This window comes from Nomascus leucogenys, chromosome 5 (genome assembly GCF_006542625.1).
Source record: "Nomascus leucogenys isolate Asia chromosome 5, Asia_NLE_v1, whole genome shotgun sequence".
Lineage (NCBI taxonomy): Eukaryota > Metazoa > Chordata > Mammalia > Primates > Hylobatidae > Nomascus > Nomascus leucogenys.
Genome location: NC_044385.1, coordinates 121,400,179 through 121,426,673, shown reverse-complemented (window position 1 = coordinate 121,426,673; position 26,495 = coordinate 121,400,179). Strand labels below are relative to the sequence as shown.

The window sequence follows — 26,495 nt, the reverse complement described above, 5'->3', positions numbered from 1 at the left end:
GGTTTCACCGTGTTAGCCAGGATGGTCTCGAACTCCTGACCTCGTGATCCACCCACCTCGGCCTCCCAAAGTGCTGGGATTACAGGCTTGAGCCACCGCGCCTGGCCTAATGAGCAGATTTTACTGAATTTTTCAAGACATCTTAGAGGAAACATGTAATAATCCTCTGTTACTTGTAATAATTTAGGTTGTTGAATCTCCATGAGACCTTCTAAATACTCTTTACTAAAGAAGAAGTCTTAGTGATCCACCTGCCTAAAAAAATTGTAGATAGTGAACATTTACCTTTTTGAATTCAAGTACTAGTTTTATACCATTTAATGCAATCACTTTATATGATATGCCAGCAAATTAAGACTTTTTAAGCAATGAATTGCCTGTTTAAAAAGAATTTATATGGTTCTGCCAGACTTATGTATTTATTGATGCTTCAAGATTCAAGTGGCATATTAGTTAACCTATGTAGTTTTGTGGGGTGAGAAATGTCACCCAAGATTTATCTGATTTCAAAATCCCTGTTTATTTTTACTTCTTCACATGCTGCTCAGCATATAAGAATGTCATTTTCAAAGTCCTTGAAGATTTTAGTGGTTTTTACACAAAGCTGCTTTTGTATTTTATTAATGGAAGAAATTTTCAAAAAATGTTAAGACTTTCTAACATAGTTACTTTTACCCAAGAACCAGATTTGGGGGAAGAAGATAATTGGAATTTGGATGTGCCACATTTGAAATGCTTGTGAAATACCCAAATATAAATATATTGGTAAGCTGATATATGAGTTGAGAGATCTAGATAAAAAAAATTCTAGGATAAAGGGTAGGATTTCAGAGTGATCAACATGAAAAACGGTAATTTAAGTTGTAGGGAGAAGGCACAGAATGAGAATAAAATAGTGCCCAATGGCAGAACCCTGAGAACAGCAGTGTTTAAGGGAATCTGATGAGAAGAACAGCACACAATGGAGACTAAGGAAGAGTACCTGTAGTGGTAGCTGAAATCCTGTAAAAGTATTAGGTCATGAAAGCCAGGAGAATATTAAGTTGTAAGTGATTGATGTTATCAAATACTGTAGACAGATCAAGTAATATGAACATTATGCACCTACTACTTTTAACAACAGAAATTATTAGTGCCTTTGGTGAGAACCATTTCACTGGTATAGTAATCAAGACTTTAGTAAGTTAAGATGTGGGTATCATATCTCTCTGTTATTTGGTTATCTAATTTCTGAGTTTCTTGTCAAATTGTCACAATCAGCAAATAACCCCATCTCCAACCACCCCCAAAATGTCCTTTTCCAGTAGAGCTACGTGTCACTAAGTCTTTTAAGACCTTTGACTATGAAGGGAATAAGATGAGTCAGTAGCTGGCTATGGAGGCTGCCACTTATTTTTTTTTTTAATAAGAGTGATTTTTGAATATTAGGTGCCAGTAGTCAAAAATTGAGTGAAAGCTGAGGTTGAAGATAAAGGCAGAAAATATTGAGGGGCATTTTTAGCAGATGGTTGGTAAGCATGGATTTAGTTATCAACAAATCAGCCAAAATAGCCCAATGCATCCATTTCATAATAGAGATGATCTTGCTAGTTATATCTAAATTATAAAAGTTTACTTTCTATAAACTCCTGAATCCTACATTCACTACTACATAAGGGACAACCTTGATGGTGACCTTGACAAAATTTGATATCTGTTGTCAGGCACTACTCACATTTCTTTTGACTTTTCTCTGCTTCCATGGGTGACCAATCCTTTGACTGATGTAGTCATATTTTAGATGTTATTTCATTAATTTTTATTATTTTCTTGCTGACCTTGTAACTATAATGTATTTTAAGAATATTATTTAAAATAACATTTATTTTCTATTTTGCTTTTACTGTTGAACACGAATCTTATTTGCATTATTTTTTGATTCTTGGAGGAAAACTCACCATATCTCCCAAGTTCTGAGAAATCATCTATAGTTTGTTAAAGAATTAAGAGTGAAAGAGCCAATGCTTATTCTCATATGTCAACTGTTTAAAGCTACTGGATTAGGAAAATATTGTTTAGAATAAAGAAACTTATTTAAAATATTTATTAAATATTAAAGAAATTTATTGAATGCCTATTTTGTATGCCAGGAGTAGAAATGTACAGTTGAAAAACTATGATAGAAAAGATCCTTTCCTTCATGGTTTGTAGCTTAATAGGAGGCACCAAATTAAACAATTATACAAATACTTTTTGATGACTTCTTTGTGAATTGATGGAGAGATGGTATAGAGCTCACAATCAGACTTTATGCTGCAATTTCTCCAATTATTTCTTGGTTATATAAAGTTTGCTCTCTGGTTGGTGCCTCATGAATAACTCTTGGAAAAATAGCTCTTGAGTTCTTCACATACTTAATTGTTCATGTGTGAATTCTAAACTTCCGATTTTTAACTTTAGAGCCCCAGAGTTGTTTTTTGTTTGTTTGTTTTTTAAACTAGAGAAGGTTGCAATGCTGATCATTCTGTGTCTTTTTTGTTTTAGGTATGTAAGTTCATTATTCTTTTTAATTCTGGAAAGTTGTCTTGGATTATAGTTTTCTTTAATTATTCTGTTCCATTCCCTTGATTTTCCGCCTTAGGGTCTGCAAGTATGCATATATTAATCTCCTTTGCCTGACTTCTGTGTTTGTCATTTACTCTCAAGTCATTTTTCCCTTCTCTCCTTTTTGTTTCATTTTTATCACTTTTCCTCTGCGTATTCTATTTCTCCTACTCTGTTTTCCACGGTGTCTGTTTACTCTTGTGCTCCTTCTAATTTAATCTGTATTTTCTAGTATTATTTCCTTTCTAGTTCTTATTTGTATTCTTTCGGGAAACTTCTCATATCTCCCTCTTTTTTTGGTCATCTCATTTCTGAGCTTTTTGTCAAGAGCTGTGAAGGGGCTGGAATTTTTACCCTGCTTGCAAGCTAAAAACTTAGCTTGCCACAGTTTCAGGAATCAGATGCACAACATAAGACTCTTGGATCAGAGCTGAAAGACTTTATAACTGACCAGAGGAAATCTCCTGAGTGATTCATAGCTTCTTTATATCAGCCAGGACCTACTGAACTAAACCCTGAGACTTTTTATTGTCATCTTTGAAAGGATCTAATATTGGCAAGATGGACCATAGGAGGAATTTAGTCATAAGGTGCCACTAAGACATTGTTTGGGAGATATTTTTGAACTTATTTCCCTTGGCCTGTAACCCTTTCTTCTTCTCTTCATCAGTAGGCAGCAAAATTAAGATGACTCAATTCCTGATTGACTGTACAGTTTTGTCAGAATATCCACTATTACTTCTCAAGCACTCTTCTCAAATCCTATTAATTGGACCATGGGACTAGGTCTTTTATTCTCCAGAAATCCACATATCTTGTCAGCATTCCATTTTGTTGTCAGATCTGTCAAGTACTGTGAAGGGTCTGAGATGTTACCCTATTTGCAAAGATAACAGATTAGTTTCATGGATGCTGACAGATGACCTGAGACCCTTGATGCAGAGACAGAAGAAGGCTTTATTACATACAGCAAAAGCAATAACCACAATGTCCACATATTTGCACTGGTTGCCTGAGCCTCAGTTCCCACAGGACAACTTGGAGGGCCAGATAACACCTGTACCCTGAATGGGTTGTGGTAAAGAGAGGAACTGAGGGTCAAGGGCCCAGCACTTTTGGAGCAATTAGTAAACATTGTCACAATCAGCAAACAACCCAGTCTTCCAACCAACCCCAAAGTGTCTCCTTCCAGTCAGAATATCCTTTTCCTCCTCTCAGAGAGTATCTGGTGTTGCAGTCTGGTTTAACCACATTCTTCTTGTTATCCCTTTCACATCAGATATCCACGGGGAACTGCCCTTCATCTACCTCAACTCTGTTCTTTTGTATGAGAAATTTCTATCACTTGATAACCCAGTGCCAAGATGTAGAGGAGAATAAATTACCAGAGAGTGTCTAGAGGCCAGCCTCTATGGATGCCTATACCAAATGGACTCTAGAGCTGCCCTGTTATTACCTTACCATCTCTGGCTGGCCCTGGAATGGTATTACAGTTTTCTGACACAATGCAGTCAATGGTTACACCCAGGGAAGAGTAGAGAAAGGAAAAGGGCACAGACAGAAAGTTCTCCCCACCCCTGCTTATCCCTGTTAGTGCCACGAGGTCTTCTTCAGCTCTAGGCTGCACTTTTCTGCCTTCTCCCATTCAAGTGATCTCCGTCTCCCCAGGGGTGTTGGAGAATTTTTAATTAAAGTCTAGAATCCCTCCTCCTTTATGTCTTTGAGTTCTTTGAATAGGGTTTATAGTAGGCAACTTGCAGCTCAGGTTAGTTTGTTCAAGTTCCAGACAAGATGACATTTAGTTTTGAAGACCTGGTTCAAATTTTGTCACCTAAAAGTATTCTGGATACACTAATTATACTTGGCTATCGGCACTAAATCTCAGTAGAATTTATTTATACAGGTACTTTAAAATTCATTAACAATCATATTATTTAACTTTTCTGCTGTTGTTAATTTCTACCTTGTAGGTAGGACTTACATCTTATCCTTTTAATATAACCCCATAACTTTGGAGTAAGTTGGTCTGAAATGTTGGTGTTTCCAAATAGATTTTAATGGCAAGATTATTTTCACCTGGTCTCATGTCGATTACTTGGACATTACTGTGGAAGATCCAAAATGAAGTTGATTATAGAACTGAGATCTTGATTTTTCCATTTTTCTCTAGCATTATCCATAACCAAACTTCAGATATGATTATATGACATTAAGTTAGCCTTACAATGGAAGATGTGCCAGTGTGCAGTGTATAAAATGCTAACATTATTTTCTTTTGACTTCTTTTTACAGAATCAGATTATTCTTATTACAACTTAATCCTGAAGAAAGCTGGACAGTTTCTAGACAATTTACACATCAACCTCTTAAAGTTTGCTTTCTCTATAAGGGCATACTCCCCAGCTATTCAGATGTTTCAGCAGGTGTGTAAAAATACCCAGTCTGTATTTGACAAAGAGGCACGCTAGCAATGGACATAGGGCTCTTTAATATGAACATCTTTAGTTCAAAATGATCTGAAGTTTATAGTTGGTTCCATAGCCTATCATTGATTATATTATTATTGTTGTCATTTATTATAATGTAATTGAATATATTCTGTAGTTTTTATAGTTATTTGGGATAAGGAAATTATGAGGACAAATCATTGAAATGAAGTATCATAAAATTTTAATATAATTTTTTCAATAACTGTGAAGCATGTCTTTCCTGGGATAAAGTTGATTTTATTAAAATATGTCTTAGATTCTGCCTACATATAGATTTTTTTTACTTTAATTAGAGCAATAACTTAATAGTAGTTGATGAGTTATTTTAATCAAAGTAATGTATAAGAGTTTTAAAATCATATTGTAATTATGAACTACTGTAGCTAAATATAATCTTTGAAATCTTAGATTGCAGCTGATGAGCCACCACCAGATGGTTGTAATGCATTTGTGGTTATTCATAAGAAGCACACCTGTAAAATTAATGAGATTAAAAAGCTGCTGAAGAAAGCTGCTTCAAGGTAAATTAATAATAGCCTATAATGAAAGAAGTGGTTATAGAGGGGAGAGTTCAATAGCAGAAACTTCTTACAATAAAAAAGTTTAATATTCTAAGACATTGTATATTCAAGAATGATTTGTATTGAAAACCTTAATATATCTGAGAATGTTTTGTCTTGATTAGCTTTTGATTTTAGCATATAAATTGTGCCAAAATAACATAAAATATATGAAATGTTTCATATAAGCATAACTTGTTTTTTGAAATAAACATGCAAGACTATGAATTTATTTGGCCTATAGCTCTTTAAATATAAACTGAATATATAAACTGAATAACAAAGTAATCAAAACAATAGATGAGGTTGCTTCCTATATTCAAAACTATTTTTTTTTGCTTTTTTGCAAGTATTAAAAAATGGCAAATCAGAAGTAAATTATTTATTAGTGATTTTTTAGAGTAATACTACCAGTATATTTTTATTGCCTGATTATTTATACTTTAAAAAAATAGTTTTTTTAATTTTGAAAGAGCTCTATTAAACAGTAATATATATTTATGCATATTAATACTTAACTCACTTGTTAACAAACCATTTCTAACATTTTCTTATACTTGTATTGAATTTAATATACAAAAGGCTTTTATTTTTATGTAGCCAAATTTTCCTGTGTATGTGACTTTTATATTGTTTTTATACTAACAGTTTTTCCCAAACCTGATTGGGAGATTTTACTAATTCTTTCTGTAGCTTTCTAAAAGTTTTTGCTTTTATTTTACATTAAACTTTTAATCTATCTGTAATTTATTTTCATCAAAAGGTAAGAATCCAACCAGATTTTTTTCCTCAGGTAGCTAGTCAATTGTATTCATTATATTTATATTATGGTCTATTTCATAGCTCTTTGTTCTGCTCCATTTTCTATTTCTTATAGTAGTGCCATACTGTTTTAATATTTATTGCTTTATTATCCAGTTTCTGACAGAAGGATTTCTTCTTGATTGTTGCTCTTTTTTCCTCCAGAATGCCTTAGCTCCTTGTATTTGTTGATGCTTTTAAGTTAACATTAGAATCCTTTTCCTCCCCAAGCTCCCCTTCCCCAAAAGCCTTGTTAGGGTTTAATTAGAATTATGTTAAAAAGTGTTGGTAAATTTAGGAAAAATTTACATGTGTGTTGTACTGAATCCCTTATCAGATAACATGGTATGTTTCTCTGTTCACACCTGCTTTTAAAACTTAAAGGCAGAAATAATTGCTTTATTTTATCAATTATTTTTTCATCTATTGAGATGGATACAAGGTTTTTCTCATTGGACATACTAATGTATTACAAAATACTTTGAAATATTATACCTTCTTTTCAATTCTGAGGAAAACTACTGATTATTAATGGTGTGGGATTATCTTAATTTGCTTTTGAATTAAGATTGCTTTCATTTTGTTTTCATGTTTCTGAATAAATGAATAGCTGTACATTTATTGAAATTATTTGACATCTTTAATTTTTATCAGTCATTCTGCTTTCATAAAGTGAATTAGGCAGCCATATTATTCTTATTCTGGATGAGTTAATATAGGAATTATCTATTCCTTTATGTCATTATTTGACTCACTGTAAAATTGTTCGCACTAGTGTATATTTTTTCCTTTCCTAGTGCATCTTTTAAAGGAAATTTTGTAATGTTTAAAATTTATTGTCATTGGTTTCTGATGTCAACTTTTATAAGCGTAGAAACTAATGTATCTTGAAGATTACAAAAAAATTAACATCAAACTATTAGGAAAGTCCATCTGCCATGGGCCGTGTGAGTCCTTGCATGTTCTTTCTTGGTCTGACCAGCAAAAAATGCTTTACCTGGGCCATTTCTCAGGGTTGTGTTTGGAGTGAGCAATCTTGAGGAATGAGGTAATGTTTGTTTTTGGGATTGGGGACAGGGAACAAGCAAGTTTTATTGCTGACTATAAAACAGTGCTTCCCCAAGCCCAGTGTTCCTTAACGGAAACATTTGCCAACTCTGTAGGATCCATCTAAGTCCATATTTTTTCACCCCCTATGGGACTTTGGGTGTAAGCATAATAATGCTTATACTGCTTGCTCTATGTCATAACCAGTAAAGTCATTTGTCTTTGACCCAGGAGTCTTATGTCTTCTGTCAGAATCCATAAAAGAATAAAAGGCTAACTTACTAGTTTGTAAGTCAGGTAAAATCATACCTTAGACTTTTACAGTTCTTGATAGTTTTGGAGACTGTCATGGGTGGGATGTTGACTGACACATAGCTTCTGGAAGAGGAAGTTCCTAAGGGCCCATGGGTCGAGAAGAAAAAAGGTCAATACTTACATTTCTTCCCACTGCCCACCTCTTTCTCCCTGTACTCTTGGTGGGTGATAGCAGTCTCCTGATTACTGTGTTGTAGTCTGACCCATGTTCCTTGATCTGGGCTCCTAAGGAAACGGCACTCAAACTTGACTCATTTAATGGTTTATTGTTTCAGCTCTGATTATATAACTGGTATTGGTATTTTACATGCTTACACTGTGAATGCTGTCAATGTTTGTGAAGCCCAGAGGGAAACTGTCATTCAGAGACTACCACACATAGACACCCCCAGGTGGTGCAGCAGAAACAACAAAGAATCAATCCCAGGAGGAGAAAGGACAATTACAACTTTATATAGACTTCATAGCTGCTGGACTACCCTGAGAGACTGTTTCCAAGTATAATAGTGCCACCTGCCTGACTCAGCCACTTAGTACACCCCTTTTTAAAATGAGCAGTTCTTAAGCTGCTGCTAAGCTCTTGTTGAAACTGAACGCCTGACCCATGGAGGCCTTGTGACTCTACCACATGACATTTACATTTTCACGTAGTTCCACTAGGAGTCAGTGTCTGGCAAGGTAAAAAGAACCCAACAAGCCTCCCTGCTCAAATGGAAATTATATGTTCAAAAGCCCAGCTTCTGAGCCCTAGCATGGTATCAGGTATATGTGAAAAAGTGGCAGCTACTCTTTTGGGAGTGAACTAAATAACCCATTTCACTACCTGAAGTAAGGTCTCTGGCTCAAAAGGGCCCTCAGTTCACAGCGGTTTCCCTAAATGTGTGGGCCAGACTGCTGGGATGTTTAGCTAAGCTGGTGGGATCTTTGAGCTGCCTCTGCTACCATTCAACCAGGCATAAGCCTTGTAAAACCAAAAGCTGAAGTGGTCACTCTGCTCCGTGGGCAGAACTCAAGGCCGTCATCCTCTCTGAACAAAATCTGACCCCTTGGTGAAATATAATACATTTATACTGACTCTTGTGCTGTTGCCAATGGCCTACCTGTCTGGTCTGCCACTTGGAAGACTACAGATGGGTAGCTTAAAAATACCACTCCTTGGGGCTTGCACACTGTGAAAGTAATTTGCACTTGCCCATCTGACAGTCTGGTTTACTCCTATAGATGTACATATTATAGACCCATTCCCTGATAAGTATGAATAGAGACAAAATGACTATGCCAAGACTGTGTGAGGCCCTGACTGCTCTTTACCATGGCCTTTTCTCAGGGTGTTTTCAGTGAGTGACTTTGAGGGATAAGTTAATGTTTCTTCCTGGGACAAAGGGCAGCTTACTTACTGCTTATTATTAAATGATGGGTTTCCCACACTCAGTGTTCTTTAGATGTGATCCGTACCCACTGCCTGTGTAGAATTCTTGTGGGTCCATCATACTTCTCCCTATGGAATGTGGGGCCATGGGGAACCCATGTAAACATACTAATGTTCATGTAGCTTGCTTTGCCACAAGTAATCAAGCTCTTTGTTTCTGACTCAGAAGTCTCTGTCTTTTGCCAGAATCCATGAAACAATGAAAAGCTAACGTATTAGCTTGTAAGTAGGGTAAAACAATTCTGCAGCCTGACAGAAACATTCTCCCCCTCTCTGTCTGTAAAGGGCAAAGTTAATAATTTTTTTTCCTTTTGTGAACTTTAGGCATATACTGTTGGGTTTGTGACACCTTATCAATATTGGTCAATGGTTTTTTCTTATTTAAGCATATAATTTATGTTTTTACATAGGTTATTTATAGTAATATGAATATTTTAATTTTTTCCTCTCTGTAGATATGTTTCTCCTTCCTAGATTTTCTTTAGTTTTCATTTTCTTTCAGTTTTTCCAGATTAGGTTTTTATCTTTTTTAAAGAAATGACTGACAAATTTTTTCTGCTTTTTTATTCTAATCTAATACGTTTTGCATTTATATATTTTCTTCTGTCTGTGGTTGACCTAAACACTTGGTTTGGTTTTTGTTTTTTTTTTTTTCAATGATAACATATTTAGGTCATCAATGTTGCTTTTCTTTACTATGTGGTATTCTCATTGTCCCAATTTCTTAAAATTCTTCTTAACAGTAGTTTTATTTACATGTTGGAAAGTAGAGTGACCACTGGGAGAAAGTTATACTCATTTAGGATGGTAATGATTGCTGTCACTTTCCCCCAGATATATAACTCATATTTTATTTTGTTTTATTTATTTATTTTTTTGAGATAAGGTCTCGCTCTAGTGCCCAGGCTAGAGTGCAGTGATGCAATCTTGGCTCACTGCAACCTCTGCTTCCCAGGCTCAAGTTGCACTTCTGCCTCAGCCTGAGTAGATGGGACTACAGGTGCAAACCACCATGCTCAGCTAATTTTTGTATTTTTTGTAGAGACGGGGTCTTGCTATGTTGCCCAGGCTGGACTCAAATTCCTGAGCTCAAGCAATCTGCCTGCCTCAGCCTCCCAGAGTGCTGGGATTACAGACATGAGCTACCACTCCTGGCCTTCATTCACATTTTAATATTATGTCTATAAAGTTTTGGGGTAGTTCCAGACCATAGATTTTTGAACCAGGGAATAGGAAATAGGGAGAGATAAAGAATCAGTTTACTCTTCTTTTTTTACTGGCATGTTCTTGTTTTAAGTGGTAAGGTTGACTGTCAGTTATGATTCTAAGTTGAACAGCATAGGTTTTATAGTGAGTAGACTTTACTCCCAATTTATGATATAAAGTTATTATTAGTTTGCAACTTCATTAAGAATTTTTGTCTGTGAGTCTTTGTAAATATTTTTGGAGATACTGTAAAATTTAGTGTCAGGGACTGCTCTCCAAATGCCACTTCAAATCAATATGACCGTCTTTTTTGTGGCTTTAAACTTTTGTCCCAAATGGAAAGCTGTATGTTTAAAATTTAAAAAAAATCCTATATGGTCATTCTAAAAGAATTCAAATACTTTAGAAAAATGCAAAGTAGAAAGGGAAAATGGCTCATAATTCTGCTAACAGTTTAATATATGTTCTTTTTTAGTGCATATATTCATATACAGATATACTTAAAAAAACATTTATTGTACTATAAAGGGTATCTTAGATCCTTCTCCCTTAAAGTTATGTGTTCTTACATGTAAATAAATAAACTTACTGGTATGTACCAATTTTATGTGTTAGGCTGTTTTTGTGTTACTATAAAGAAATACCTGAGGCTGGATAATTTATAAGTAAAAGAGGTTTAGTTGGATTATGGTTCTGCAAGCGATACAAACATGGCATTAACATCTGCTTGGCTTCTGGTGAGAGCCTCAGGAACCTTACAGCCATGACAGAAGGCGAAGCTGGAACAGGCACGTCACATAGTGAGAGCAGGAGCAAGAGAGAAAGGGGGGCCCCTGGGAATTGCATTTCAACATGTGATTTGGAGGGGACAAATACCCAAACCATATCATTTTTTTCCTAGCCCCCAAAATCTCATGTCCTTCTCACATTGCAAATTACAGTAATTTCTTCCCCATGTCTTAACTCATTCCAATATCAAGTCCAATGTCCTAAGTGCCATCTGAGACTCATCTGCTTCCACTTATGAGGCTGTAAAATCAAAACAAGTTATTTACTTCCAAGGTACAGAGATGGTGCAGGCATTGGGTAAACATTCCCGTTACCAAAGGGAGAAATCGGCCAAAAGAAAAGAGTCACAGGCCCCATGCAAGTCTGAAACACAGTAGGCAGGCACTAAATCTTAAAGCTGTCATGTAATCCTTGACTCCATGTCCCACATCCTGATGTACATCCTGATGGGCTCCCTAGGCCTTGGGCGGCTCCAGCGCTCTAACTTTGCAGGATACAACACACGTGGCTGCTGTCATGGGCTGGGGTTGAGTACCTCTGGGTTTTCTAGGCACAAGATGCAAGCTGCTGGTGAGTCTACCATCCTTGGGTCTGAAGGGTTGCAGCCCTCCCCTCCACTATCTCCGCTAGGCAGTATCCAGGTAGGGACTCTGTGTGGGGGTTCCAACCCCACATTTCCTCTATGCACTGCCCTAGTAGAATATCTGTGGGGGCCTTGCCTGTGTGGCAGGCTCCTGCCTGGGCACCAGGCTTTTCCATACATCCTCTGAAATCTAGATAGAGGCCTCCAAGCCTCCTTCATGCTTGTCTCCTGAGCATCTCCAGACATGAGACCATGTAGAAACTGCTAGGGCTTATGGCTTGTGCCCTCTGGAGCTGTGACCTGAGCTTTACCTGTGCCCCTTTGAGCCGAGGCTGGAAGTGGAGCAGCTGGATGCAAGTTGCAGCCTGCTGGCATGGCACAGGGCAGTGAGCATTCTTTCCTTTTAGGCCTCAGAGTGTATGATGAGAGGGGCTGCCTTATATATCTCTGAAATACCTTCCAGGCCTTTTCTTCATTGTCTTGGCTGTCAGCTCCTTGGCTCCCTTTTAGTCATGCAAATCCCTCTAGCAAGTGGTTGCCCAATAGCCCACTTAGATTCTTCCCCTGAAAATGGGCTTTTTCTTTTCTGGCTAGGGCTGCAAATTTTTCAAACTTTCACATTCTGCTCCCCTCTTAAATATGAATTCCAACTTAAAGCCATTTCTTTGCTCCCGCATCTGAAGTATGTTGTAAGAAGCAGCCAGGCCACTTCTTGAAATACTTTGCTGCTTCGAAATTTCTTCCACCAAACATCTTAAGTCATCCCTCTTAAGTTCAGACTTCCACAGATCCCTACGGCATAAGCACAATGCAGCCAAGTTATTTGCTAAGGCATAACGAGGGTGACCTTTACTCCAGTTGCCAAGAAGTTCACCTGCCATGTAGTAGATGCTGAAAAATATTGAGTGAATGATACTATAATGAAATGAATAAATAGGTTTCATTATTCCACTCCTTGTGGTAGATATGTAGGTAGTTTACAGTAAACCATATCTAATGGAACTTCCTTGTACATATATCTTTGCATAGTTACCTTCGTTATTTTCTTAAATTTCTATAACTAAAATCTCCAGGTAAGTACGTGTATATTAAAATGTATACTCCAAAATTGTCTTCAGAAAGCTGAAGTTTTACACTCTACTTCTAAAATTTTTACCAATGCTAATTTGTATTAATTCTCTTTAACACCTTAGTCAGTTCAGTAAATTGCTACTTTTAAATATAATTATAGAATTTTTAACGGTTGCTTTCCTCTTATCCAGCCATCCTCTATAGGTATAATTTTTCTACCTATGATATATCCAAGCAGTTCCTGAATTAATCATAAAGGCAAATTTTGAAAGTTATGTGTCTATAGGTACAGGAAGGAAGGTACTGTCAATTACAGACTCAGCAAATGGTACAGAGCCCTTACCTTTGTGTGTAAAGTCTGTTCCATTTCCTCTAATTTTTCCGTTTATATTCAACCTCAACATTTATCTGCTAGCATAGTTTTATTGGCAGCCTTTTTAGTTTTCTTTTGAGATGGAGTCTCATTCTGTTGCCCAGACTGGAGTGCAGTGATGCGATCTCGGCTCACTGCAAGCTCCGCCTCCTGGGTCCACGCCATTCTCCCGCCTCAGCCTCCCGAGTAGCTGGGACTACAGGCGCCTGCCACCATGCCTGGCTAATTTTTTGTATTTTTAGTAGAGACGGGGTTTCACCATGTTAGCCGGGATGGTCTCGATCTCCTGACCTCATGATCCGCCCGCCTTGGCCTCCCGAAGTGCTGGGATTACAGGCATGAGCCACTGCGCCCAGCTGCCTTTCTAGTTTTCAACAGTAGTAAATTCTTTGAAGGAAGAATTTCTCAGACTTACATTAAAATTTAAGATTCGTTATATAAAATACTAAATGTACTTCTATGATACTGATAAAAAATGATAATCCAGCTGCTATGTAAGTGACATTTGAGTTCCAAGATTTCAGTAAAAATTTATGAGAATAATTTTAATAGTTTCATGCAAGAATCTTTCACTTCTTTTCAAATGTGAAGTATGATTTTGTATCCTTTTAGCATTTATTAATAGCATCTCACGAAGAAAAACAGCAAATTCAATGTCTCTTATTTTGCACATTCATGTCTCTTCATCTGTTATGAAGTGAAATTCTATTTGGGGCTAAGATTCTATTTATTTTATGCTTCAGCTATCCAAGCATTGACAGTAGTATTTTAAAAATCACATCATGAATACCAGTAGTCAAATTAAAGTAGATAAATGTGTGATGATTTTATACTTGAATGAAAAGTTTATTTAAAACGTGGAAGGGTATACATACTGTACATCTTCTCCTAGTGCATTTCTGTAAACTAATATAAGGATGCTTGAATGTTATAATTTTACAGACTTTTAATAAACACATTTCTATATTGCTGTTGAGTAATGTCACAAATTCTAAGCCAAGTAACTGTGGAAATCTCTCAAATTATTCTGTTGGTCAATAAGATTGAATGCTTGAATGATTTTGATTTAGAGTATGTTGAGTCAGTAAGTAGTTAAGCCAGAATTGAATCCAATTCTGCGTGATTTCAAAACCCACCTTCTTTTCACGAACATGCTGTAGGAATGTTACTCATACCCTTTTTTTCTTCTGTCCTTAACATTTGTTATCCAAAGGTAGTAATTGAATGATTGTAGACATCAGAATTCACTAAATAAAAGGTTATTTTTCAACATCCTTGTTACTCTGAACTTCCTTATCTCTTGGTTTGCTTTCTACCTGTATAAATTGCCAAAACATATGGGCTTTGGAATTCCATAAACATGAGTTGAAATTCTGGCTTTCCATTTGATCTTTTCCTGAATAGTTAATTTATCTGAACCTCAGAAACTTAAAAGTTTCAGTGATGGTAGCTGTCTAATTTTTCTTGTGAAATAGAATTTACTAATAAGTGTAAAGAACCTAGCACAGTGCCTGGCAAATAAGTCAGTTAAAGTCTCTTACTGATGATAGTGCTAGACCATAAGAGTCCTGGTTTCTTTGCTTATACTTGGGGATTTGATGAGTACTTATTCATACTAAGTACTGATAATCTTTGAATAAGGTAATACTTTTGCTTTGATCCGTAAATATTTGTACCTTGTTTTCAGGAAATATGAGCTGTAATGAAAAATTATAACCTTCTAACTGAATAAAATACAAATTTTATTTCACTGAGAATTGTGCTGCCATTATGTTATTGTTTAAAGATAATAAACCTTGTTGGGAAATAAAATATTTTTAATATTAGATTTGGGTTAACCAAATTGTTTTCTTTCTTTTCTGTCATTTAGTTCAAGTTATGTGTACAAAGTCATCACATGAAATTTAAATTCCTTTTCTGTGATTACATATATTATGAATTGTTTGATAAGCAGCAATTATACAGAATTGATATGCCGTTGACTTTCAATTTTTTCAAAACTTTGTGTTTTGCTTTTATCTTAGGACTAGACCTTATCTATTTAAAGGAGATCATAAATTTCCTACAAACAAAGAGAACTTACCAGTGGTGATTCTCTATGCTGAAATGGGTACTAGAACATTTAGTGCATTTCACAAAGTATTGTCTGAAAAAGCTCAAAATGAGGAAATTCTGTATGTTCTTCGCCATTATATTCAGGTATGTGCTCAAGGTTACTTTTGGCTGTAGAAAAAAACAATTATTATGATAATTGTCTTACTAGATTTAAATATTAATTTTCGCCAGAATAGTTATCTAACTTTTTTTAACTTAACAAATGTGAATTTCATGTGGGAAAAATATATTGGGATTCTGTCTCTTCTGGGGGTATCATGTCTATAATTCTTTGCCTTATATCTGGCACAAATTTAAAACTTGGATAAAAAACAAAAACATACTTCAATAATGTGTATAATGCTTGCTAAGAATTCGCAATTAAGAAATCTGATTTACTCAACATACTGATAATATATACAGTATTAGATCAAAGTGCAAAGCATGGTGTTGGAATACTGTTAATTCTTTCTTTTGAGACCTGACTACTTTTCATTCAGGTATCTGGTATGTGCTGTATTGTTCCCCGTTCCTCTAGCCTGCCATTGCTATGACACTATCACATTTTTCTGTTTTAATGATTTCATAGCACTTATTACTATATCTCCTCAAGTTTATTTAACACTTTCAGAGCACATACATGCACACACACAAACACACACACAAACACACACACACGTGCATGTGAATATAATGGCCATTAGAGGAAGGACTTTGCTTTGTTACTACTGTCTTCCCAACATGGAGTGCTTTAATTTGCATTTCCCAAATTATTAAGATTACATGCTAATATTTAATCTAATTAAAACCTTACAAATATATTTGTAAATTGCCTGTCCATAGCCTTTGCCTATTTTTGAATTGGATTCTTTTTTTCTCATTGGTTTATAGGTATTTTTAACCTATTTTGAATACTAATCTTTTCTTCCATACTTTGCAGCATCTTCTCCTAGTGCATTTCTGGTCTTCTGATATTTTCTTAAAACTTGTTTATGACATCTTTTACAAATATTACTTGTGATATAGTCAGATTTACTCAACTTTACCTTAATGATTTCCTTTATGTTCTTATAAGGACATTCTCTTGTAAGAGTTGAAGTTCTATTTTTTGTTTTGGTTTTTAATCCATCTGGAATTTATTTGAATATACTACTGGGTAGAGATATAATTCTGTTTTTTCCATATGGAAAATTATTGGTCTTCACATACTTCGTTGAACAGTCAAGTCTTTATTCTACTCCATCATATGCTAATTTTTCATATAGACATGTATATGTTTTTAGACTTTCCATTCTGTTGCAGTGATATATATGTCTATTCTACACAAATATAACATTTTAATTGCTGTAGCTTTAAAATATATTTTGATATCTGATAGTATAACTCTGCTTCTTAATTTTTGTTTTTCTAAATATCTTGGCTGTTCTTGCATGATATGTAGCCATGTTAATTTTAGAATTAGTTGGCCAGGTTCCATGAAACATGTTGGGATTTCATACGGGAATGAATTGGACCTTTCTGATGAATTTTGAAGAGACTTTTTCTTCATATATATTGAGCTTTGCCTTCTATGAAGATATTTTTATTTCACAATCTAGTCAGATGTCTTTTTGAAAAGTATCATCTGTGATGTACAATGTTGGGTTTCAACAATCACACAGAGTCATCTGTCAGTCACCTTAGTACCATCCCATTCACATACAGATTCTTGAAGGAACATATGTTTTCAATTCACTTGGATAAATGCCTGGAAGTTCTATTGCTGAGTTGTATGGTAAGTCAATGTTTAACTTCATAATAAACTATACCAAACTGTCTCTCAAAGTGGCTGTACAATTTTTCGTTCCCCTTAGCCAGGAAAGATAATTTTGCTGCTCTAAATCCTAACCACCATTTGTTAATGTCAGTTTTTTTTATTATAGCTGTTCTAGGTATACAGTGGTATTTCACTGTGGTTTTAATTTGCATTTCTCTAATGACTAATGAAGTTGTCTGGCTTTTCATGAGTTTCTTTTTGGTGAACTTTTTTTGTTGAGTTTTCAGAGTTCTTTTTATGTCCTAGATATAAATCATTTATGAGATACATGATTTACAAACATATTCTACCAGTTTGTGAATTATGTTGTAATTCTCTTAATGTGTTTTGCGGAGGAAGAGTTTTTAATTTTGATTAAGTCCAGTTCATCATTTGTTTATAGATTATATTTTTCATAGTATATCTAAAAACTCATCACCCATCTCAAGGTCATGCAGATTTTATTCTAGGCATTTTATAGTTTTATGTTTACACATAGGTTTATGATCCATTTAAGGTTTGTGCAACTTGTGAGATAGATGTTGAGATTTATTTTTCTACATATGGATATCTAGTTGTTTTAACATTTGTTTAAAAGACTATCCTTCTCCATTGAATTTCCTTTATCCACTTGTAAAATATAAATGACTGTATTTGTATGGGTCTATTTCTGGCTTTGCTTTTCTGTGTCATTGATCTATCTGTCTATCCCAACATCATTACTACACTGCTTGATTACTCTAGCTTTATAGCCTTGAGATCAGGTTGTGTTAGTCCTCCAGCTTTGTTATTCTTTTTCAGAATTGTTTTAGCTAATCTAATTCCTTTGTCTCTTCCTGTGAACTTTAAAATCGACTTGTCTGTATCTACAAAAAATCTTGCTGGCATTTTGATTGAGATTACATTGAACATATGAGTTAAATTTGTGAGAGAACATCTTAAAAATATTCAGTCTTCCAATTGAAAATTATGTCTCTTGATTTATTTAGACATCCTTTGATTTCTTTCATCAGTGTTTTTCTTCTTTTTCAACCTATATGCCATTTATTTTTTTTAACCTTATTTTAATGATTAAGACTTCTAGTCAATGTTGAATGGGGAGTGGTGAGGGAAGATATCCTTGCCTTTTTCCTGATTTGGGGAGAAAGCATTTGGTCTTCTACTATTAACTATCATATTAGAGGAAGGGTTTATTTTTAATTTTTTAAGTTCTGGTGTACATGTGCAGGATGTGCAGGTTTGTTACATAGGTAAATGTGTGCCATGGTGGTTTGCTGCACCTATCAACCTATCACCTAGGAATTAAGCCCAGCATGCACTGTGTAGTATTTTGTAGTGTACATGTACCACATTTTCTTTATCCATTTTACTATTGATGGGCATTCAGGTTGATTTCCATGTTTTTGCTTTGTGAAAAGTGTTGCAGTGAACATATGCATGCGTGTGTTTTTATGGTAGAGCAATTTATATTCTTCTGGATATATACCCAGTTATGGAATTGCTGGGTCGAATGGTAGTTCTATTTCAGATTCTTTGAGGATTGCCACAATGCTTTAAATGAACTAGTTTACAGTACCACTGGCAGTGTATATGCATTCACTATTTTCTGCAAACTCACCAGAATCTTGTTATTTTTTGACTTTTTAATAGTAGCCATTCTGACTGATACAGGATGGTATCTCATTGTGGTTTTGATCTGCATTTCTCTAATGATTAGTAATATTGAGCATATTTTCATATGCTTTTTGGCCATATCATATGTCTTCTTTTGAAAAGTGTTCATGTCCTTTGCTCGCTTTATTTATTTATTTTAGACAGAGTCTTGCTCTATTGCCAGGCTGGAGTGCAGTGGCGCAATCTCGGCTCACTGCAACCTCCGCCTCCTGGGTTCAAGCAATTCTCCTGCCTCAACCTCCCAAGTAGCTGGGATCACAGGCATCCACCAACATGCCCAGCTAATTTTTGTATTTTTAGTGGAGACAGGGTATCAGCATGTTGGCCAGGATGGTCTTGATCTTTTGACCTCGTGATCCACCTGCCTCGGCCTCCCAAAGTGCTGGGATTACAGGCGTGAGCCACTGTGCCCATTCTTTGCTCACTTTTTAATGGGGCTGTTTATTTTTTGCTTGTAAATTTAAGTTCGTTGTAGATTCTGGATATTAGACCTTTGTCAGATACATAGTTTGCAAATATTTTCTCCCATTCTGTAGGTTGCGTGTTTACTCTGTTGATAATTTCTTTTGCTGCGCAGAAGCTCTTTAGTTTAATTAGGTCCCATTCATCAATTTTTGTTTTTGTTGCAATTGCTTTTGGTGTCTTCATCATGAAATCTTTGCCGGGGCCCATGTCCAGAATGGTATTTCCTAGGTTATCTTCTGAGGATTTTTATTTATTTATTTATTTTGGAGATGGAGTCTCGCTCTGTCACCCAGGCTGGAGTGCAGTGGCGCGATCTCGGCTCACTGCAAGCTCCGCCTCCCAGGTTCACGCCATTCTCCTGCCTCAGCCTCTCCGAGTAGCTGGGACTACAGGCGCCCGCCACCACGCCTGGCTAATTTTTTGTATTTTTAGTAGAGACGGGGTTTCACCATGGTCTCGATCTCCTGACCTCGTGATCTGCCCGCCTCGGCCTCTCAAAGTGCTGGGATTACAAGCGTGAGCCACCATGGCCGGCTGAGGATTTTTATAATTTTAGGCTTTACATTTAAGGCTTTAATCCATTTTGAGTTGATTTTTTTTATGGCATAATGAAGGAGTCCAGTTTCAGTCTTCTGCGTATGGCTAGCCAGTTTTCCCAGCACCATTTATTGAATAGGGAGTTCTTTCCCCATTGCTTGCTTTTGTCAGCTTTGTCAAAAATCAGATGGCTGCAGGTGTGTGATGTTATTTCTGGGCACTCTATTCTGTTCTGTTGCTCTGTATGTCTGTTTTTATGCCAGTACCATGCTGTTTTGGTTACTGTAACCTTCAGCTTTGTTCTTTTTGCTTAGGATTGCCTTGACTGTTCAGGCTCTTTTGTTCCATATGAAATTTAAAATAGCTTTCTCTAATTCTGTGAAGAATGTCATTGGTAGTTTGATAGGAATAGCCTTGAATCTGTAAATTGTTTTGGCAGTGTGGCTATTTCAACAATATTGATTCTTCCAACCTGTGAGCCTGGAATGTTTTTCCATTTGTTTGTGTCATCTCTGATTTCCTTGAGCAGTGTTTTGTATTAATAATTCTCGTTGTAGAGATTCACCTCCCTAGTTAGTTGTGGTCATTAGTATTTTATTTTTGTGGCAATTGTAAATGGGATTACATTCCTGATTTGGCTGCCAGTTTGGATGTTGTTGCTGTATAAAAATGCTAGTGATTTTTGTACATTGATTTTGTATCCTGAAACTTTGCTGAAGTTGTTTATCAGATCAAGGAGCTTTTGTGCAGAGACCATGGGATTGTCTAGATACGGAATCATGTTGTCTGCAAACAGGTATAGTTGGCTTTCTCTTTTCCTATTTGGATGCCTTTTATTTCTCTCTTGCCTGGTTGCTCTGGCCAAGACTTTCAGGACTATGTTGAATAGGAGTGGTGATAAAGGGTATGTTTAAGTTCCTTATATATTCTGATTATTAATCCCTTGTCAGATGGGTATTTGTCAAATATTTTCTCCCATTCTGTGGATTGGCTCTTCACTGTGTTGTTTCCTTTGCTGTGTAGAAGATTTTTAGCTTGATGTTAACTCCACTTGTCTATTTTTAATTGTGTTGCCTGTGCTTTTGAAGTCTCACACAAAAAATTTTTGCCCAGACCAATGTCCTGGAGCATTTCTTCAATATTTTCCTCTAGTCATTTCATAGTTTTGGGTCTTATATTTAAGTCTTCAATCAATTTTGATTTGATATTTGTATATGGTGAGACATAGTGGTCTAGTTAGTTTCATTCTTCTGCATTATGGTTGTTCAGTTTTCATATTGAAAGGACTGCTCTTTCCCCAGTGTATGATCTTGGCATGTTTGTCGAAGATGAGTTGGTTCCAAATGTGTAGATTTACATCTGAGTTCTCTATTCTGTTCCATTGGTGCATTTGTCTGAATATGAATTCTAATCCATGAACATGGAATATCTTTCCATTTTTTGGTGTTCTCTTCGATTCCTTTCATCAGTGTTGTAGTTTTCTTTGTATTAATATAGGTCTTTCACTTTTTTGGTTAAATTAATTCCTAGGTATTTCATATCATTTGTAACTATTGTAACGTTTTCAGAATGTTGTTTGCTGTTTGTGTATATAAATAGTACTGAATTTTGTATATTGATTTTATATCTTGTAACTTTACTGAATTCATTTATTGGTTCAAACAGTTTTTTGGTGGAGTCTTTAGGTTTTTCTAATATAAGATCATATTGTTTGCAGACAAGGGTAATTTTACTTCTTCCTTTCCAATTTGGATGCCCTTTATTTCTCTTGCCTTATTACTCTGGCTAAGGCTTCTAGTATTACGTTGAATAAAAATAGTGAAAGGGGGCATTCTTGTCTTGTTCCAGATCTTTGAGGGATGGCTTTCAATTATTCCCTGTTTCCATATGATATTAGCTGTGGACTTGTCATATATGGCCTTAATTATTTTGAGGTATGTTCCCTCTATACCTAGTTTGTTGTGGGGGAGTTACTTGTCAGAAAGAGATGTTGAATTTAATCAAATGCCTTTTCAGCACATATTTAAACTGCCATATGGTTTTTGTGTTCTTGGTTCTTTTAATATGGTGTATTACATTTATTGATTTGTGTATACTGAACTATCCTGTATCCCTGGGATGAATCTCACTTGATCATGGTGCATAATCTTTTTAAGTTGTTGCTGAATTCATTTTGCTAATATGTTGTTGAGGATTTTTACATCTGTGTTTCTTAGTGATATTGGCATATAGTTTTCTTTTTTTGTTGTGTCCTTGTCTTGTTTTGGTATCAAGGTAATGCTGGCCTCCTAGAATGAATTTGGAGGTGTTCTCTCCTCTTCAAGTTACAGAGCAGAGTTAGAATTTCCAAGACTGGGGGCGGCAGTCCTGCCTTTCCTCTTTGTCTTTGTCCTGAGGCATATTTCTCCCTTTAGGCACTCATGATGTTTCCCATGTGTGCTACTATCTCACAGCTCCTGAGTGTTCTGCTCAGTTTCTTGCTGTTGTTTGCTTTTTGGATTTTTTCCTTTCTTTCTCTACTACTTTTTCTTCCTAAATTCAATTTGAATAATTTCTATTGAACTGCCTTGTAGTTAACCAATTCCTTTTTTTTTTTTTTTTTTTTTTTCTTGAGGCAGAGTCTCGCTCTGTCCCCCAGGCTTGAATGCAGTGGTGCGATCTCAGCTCACTGCAGCCTCCGCCTCCTGGGTTCAAGCGATTCTCCTGCCTCAGCCCCCAAGTAGCTGGGATTACAGGCACACACCACCATGCCTGGCTAGTTTTTGTATTTTTAGTAGAGACATGGTTTCTCCATGTTGGTCAGGCTGGTCTCGAACTCCTGACCTCAGGCGATCCATCCACCTCAGCCTCCCATAGTGCTGGGATTACAGGGATGAGCCACTGCGCCCGGCCAGCCAATTCTTTCTTTGGCTATATCAAGTTTACTTATGACTCTGTTGAAGGCATTCTTTACTTCTGTTACAGTGCTTTTAATTTCTGTCATTGCCATTTGGCTCCTTCTTACAGTTTTAATATGTGTAATGAATTTGCCTCTCTCATCATTCATATGTTCTACTTTTTTCATTAGAGCATTTAACATGTTAATCATTATTTTAAATTCCCTCCTGAAAGTTTCAACTTCTTTTTTACATCTGATTTTGAAATTGTTGATTGATTTGCCTCTTCAGACTTTTGTTCCCTTGACTTCTTGGACATCTTGTGATTTTTGTTGTTGTTGAAAGCTCAACATTGTGTGTAGGAGCCTTGACCCTGCCTTTAGTGTAGGCCATGCCTTTCATGTATGCAGGAGTGAGCTGCTCTGGTCAGGAGTTGGGTTGGGTTTCACGTTTGTGGTTCACTTGGCTTTAGGTCTCCCCACTTAGATTTGGATCTTCCCTTTGTACAGCTCCCCAAAGACAATGTGTTTCTTATAGCTTTCCCACCTGTATTTCAGTGTTATCTTTACTCAACCCTTGTTAGACTGGCCTTGAGGTGAAGGTGAGGGGGTAGGTAAGGAAGGGGATATTCTCTGATGTTCCAATTAAGTTTCCTTTCTAGGCAGACTGTAAATTTGGGCCTCAAGGTTTCTGATCCTCTCTCAGAATATTGGGCCTGGCAGGTATTCCTGTCCCTCCTTCAGATTAAGGCTTTCGTCTATTTCATTTCTCCCATCTTCAGTGGGCTTCCACCAGTACACTACATAGCTGCAATTTTGTTGCCCTTGCCTCTGAAGATTAAGGCTTTGGTTCCGTAGGGGACATAGGTCTGAAGTGGATTTCAGCAGTGATTTTTCTTTCCTCTCTGCCTGTCAGCATTAGAGTAGAAGCTTTCTCAGGACCTTCCCCAGTCTTCCCTGTGCAAGAGGGTTTCAGCCTTGCTATGTCTGGAGCTACCAGGGGCTTCACCCTCTCACGTTAACCCATATTTAGCCTTTAGCAAGCTTTATAGATTTCTAGCTAAATATCTTTACCAGCTTCACTAGCATATGGTGGTATCTATCCTAGGTATTCAAATGTTCACTTTCCCACAGGTGCCTTTTTCTTCTGTTATCATTCTCATTCCATCTGCTTTATTTTTTCTTCAGAAAATTTTCTAATACAAAAAGCCTAAAAATAATAAACATTTTTGTATATACTACCCAGAATTGACAGCTAACATTTTATCTTTTCAAGTTTATTTTTTAAGTAATAAAACTTTAAAAATAAAGTCAAAGGTTATTTTGTTTTCCATTATCAGTCTCATTCTCTACCTCAACACCAATTGGAGTGTTCTTTTAAATAATACAGTGCTCTCACTCCTGGAGATCTTTCATTAGATCTGGCACATTGGTTGGGAATATATAGCATATGATTCTGAGGCCCTCTGATATCTGTCCACTAAAGAAAGAGAAAGATGAGACATTCTAGTTCTGAGAGAGGAGGTCATAATTAGGTGGCTCTTTAATAAGGATGTAATGCTTATAAAATTATTTTTCCTTGTTTTGAAATATACAATACATTATTAACCATAGTCACTCGATTGTGCTGCTGAACACTAGATGTTATTCTTCCTAACTGTATTTTTATACCCATTAACCATCCCCTCTTAATCCCCACATCCCCACTAGTTTTTCCATCTTCTGGTAACTACCATCATTCTAGTCTCTGTCTCCCTGACTTCAAAAATTGGAATGTTCCTAACACAAAGAAATGATAAAATGTTTGAGGTGATAGATATCCCAAATACCCTGATTTGATCATTACATTTTGTATATTTGTATCAAATTATAACATATACCCTATAAATATGTGCAACTTTTCTGTATCCATAATAATTAAAAATAAAAAATCTAAAAAACAAATGTTTTTTTTTTCCTAGAGTTACTTTGATACCATAGCTTTGCTGCTTACATGGGGAATCCAAAATTAAGTTTCTTAGTGCTAATTGAAGCTACCTTATAACTTCTCAAAGCAGTAATATATGATTGTAGAGGATGAAAAACTCTTAAGTTACTACTATTTATGAGGAAACTAGGTATTCTTTGAATTAGAAATTTGTTAGAGGAATCTGTCATCTCTTCCTTCTTTCTTTCCTCCATGCACATTTATTAGATGCTGTGTCTGTGTCTGAACTGCTTTGTAACAAATCTTCTCAAAATTTAGTGGCTTAAGGCAATATTGACTTACTGTTTCTCTTTATTCTGTGGGTTGACAGTCGGGGCACTTTTTCTGCTGGTATTGTTCATGCAATGGGGGTCATTCAGTACTGGATTAGAGCTTGGGGATTCGAGTTATTCTGACAGACCTGTGTGGCAATTGAGGCTGTTAGCTGGAGTTTCTTGTCTTTTCTACATGGCCTTTCATCTTCCAAGAGTTAGACTATGATTCTTCACATCACGATGGCTTAGGGTCCCAAAAAGAAAAGAGTAGAACTTGCAATACCTCTTAAACGCTATGCCCAAGAACTCATACAGTGATACTTCTGCCACCTTGTGTTAGTCAAAGCAAGTCACAAGGCCAGCCAGGTTCAAAAGAATGGAAAAATAGACTCAATTTTCTGGTGAGAAGTAGCAAGGTCACATTGCAAAGGAGTCTGGACATGGGAAGGAGTTATTCATTTGTGACCTTTATAATAATCTTCCACAAATGCCTGTAAGTTGGGCACTGTGCTTAGTACTGGTGATAGAAGATAAGTAGCTTATTTCAGTATCTTAATTTTGTTTTATATATTTGATAATTTTATGATGCAAGTTCACTGTGCACTGGTATCAATCCCGGGGAGGACTGTAAACACCTTGCCAATACTGTGTACCAGTATCAATCCACTAGCATGAGTCTGGTGAGACAGAACACTCGCACAACAAGTTTAGGGAAGCAACTTTATTACTCACAGACAGGCAGCAAGGGACAATAGACACCTAAGGATTCATGGCAAGCTCATCCCCCAAAGTTTAGGATAGCCGTCCAGGATGGATGGAGTCTCACGTGCACGTCGTTCATGTTGCACCACAGCTGAGGAACTCTGAAAGCCTGCTCTGCCCTGGGTTTTATACCTAGGAGCAGCTTGATGAGCTGTGCTAAAGCATCTCAAGACATCCTGTTCTAGGAGCGATGGGAACAGAGCTTGGCTTTACTGGCAATTCCTTCATATTTCTTGCACTTCTAGCACATCATTCTACAGTTATTCTGAGATTTACAAGTGAGAAAGCAAGGAAGAGCTGGGTTGCCAAGATCTTTTGGGGACTTGCCCTACAATAACATCATATAAAATATATTTTTTTCCCTCAGTGTTCTTCACATTCTCAATTTTAATTGTTCATTGTATAATTCTGAGTGAGTTATTGCTATTTAGTAGAAGTGGAAAATCTTATTCTTGAGTGTGTTGGCATATAGATATTTGCATAATCTACATAAAGATTATCTGTAAAGTGAGATAAAGAGAAAGTGTGGGTGTGTGTACATTTTGTAAATGATTACATATTTAAGTCACTAATTTCATAAATATTTGGATGCCTCTGTGCCAGGCATTGGTTCATGTAGCAGTGAATAAGAGAGAAACATTCCTTATTCTCAGAGAACTTCAATTTTAGTGGCAAGAGATGTAAAACAGATTTATGTTAGATGGTGATGAAAGTGTTTTCAGAAAAAATAAATATAAAAGAAGAGGACAGAGTCATGGGTCTATAGTGTGCACTCAAAACATTTTATATTGTCTCATCATCTTATG

The 26,495-nt window shown here is 36.2% G+C and overlaps 1 protein-coding gene across 1 annotated transcript in view; it reads left to right on the top strand.

Annotated features, from left to right (window-relative positions):
- The window catches only part of LOC100592830 (UDP-glucose:glycoprotein glucosyltransferase 2), a 254,403-nt gene that overhangs the window by 24,277 nt on the left and 203,631 nt on the right, over positions 1 to 26,495 (top strand). The window contains exons 3-5 of the mRNA XM_030813564.1: positions 4,876 to 5,006; positions 5,481 to 5,593; positions 15,271 to 15,445. Of these exons, the coding sequence (XP_030669424.1) occupies positions 4,876 to 5,006; positions 5,481 to 5,593; positions 15,271 to 15,445 (419 nt within the window). The remainder of the gene's footprint in view (positions 1 to 4,875; positions 5,007 to 5,480; positions 5,594 to 15,270; positions 15,446 to 26,495) is intronic.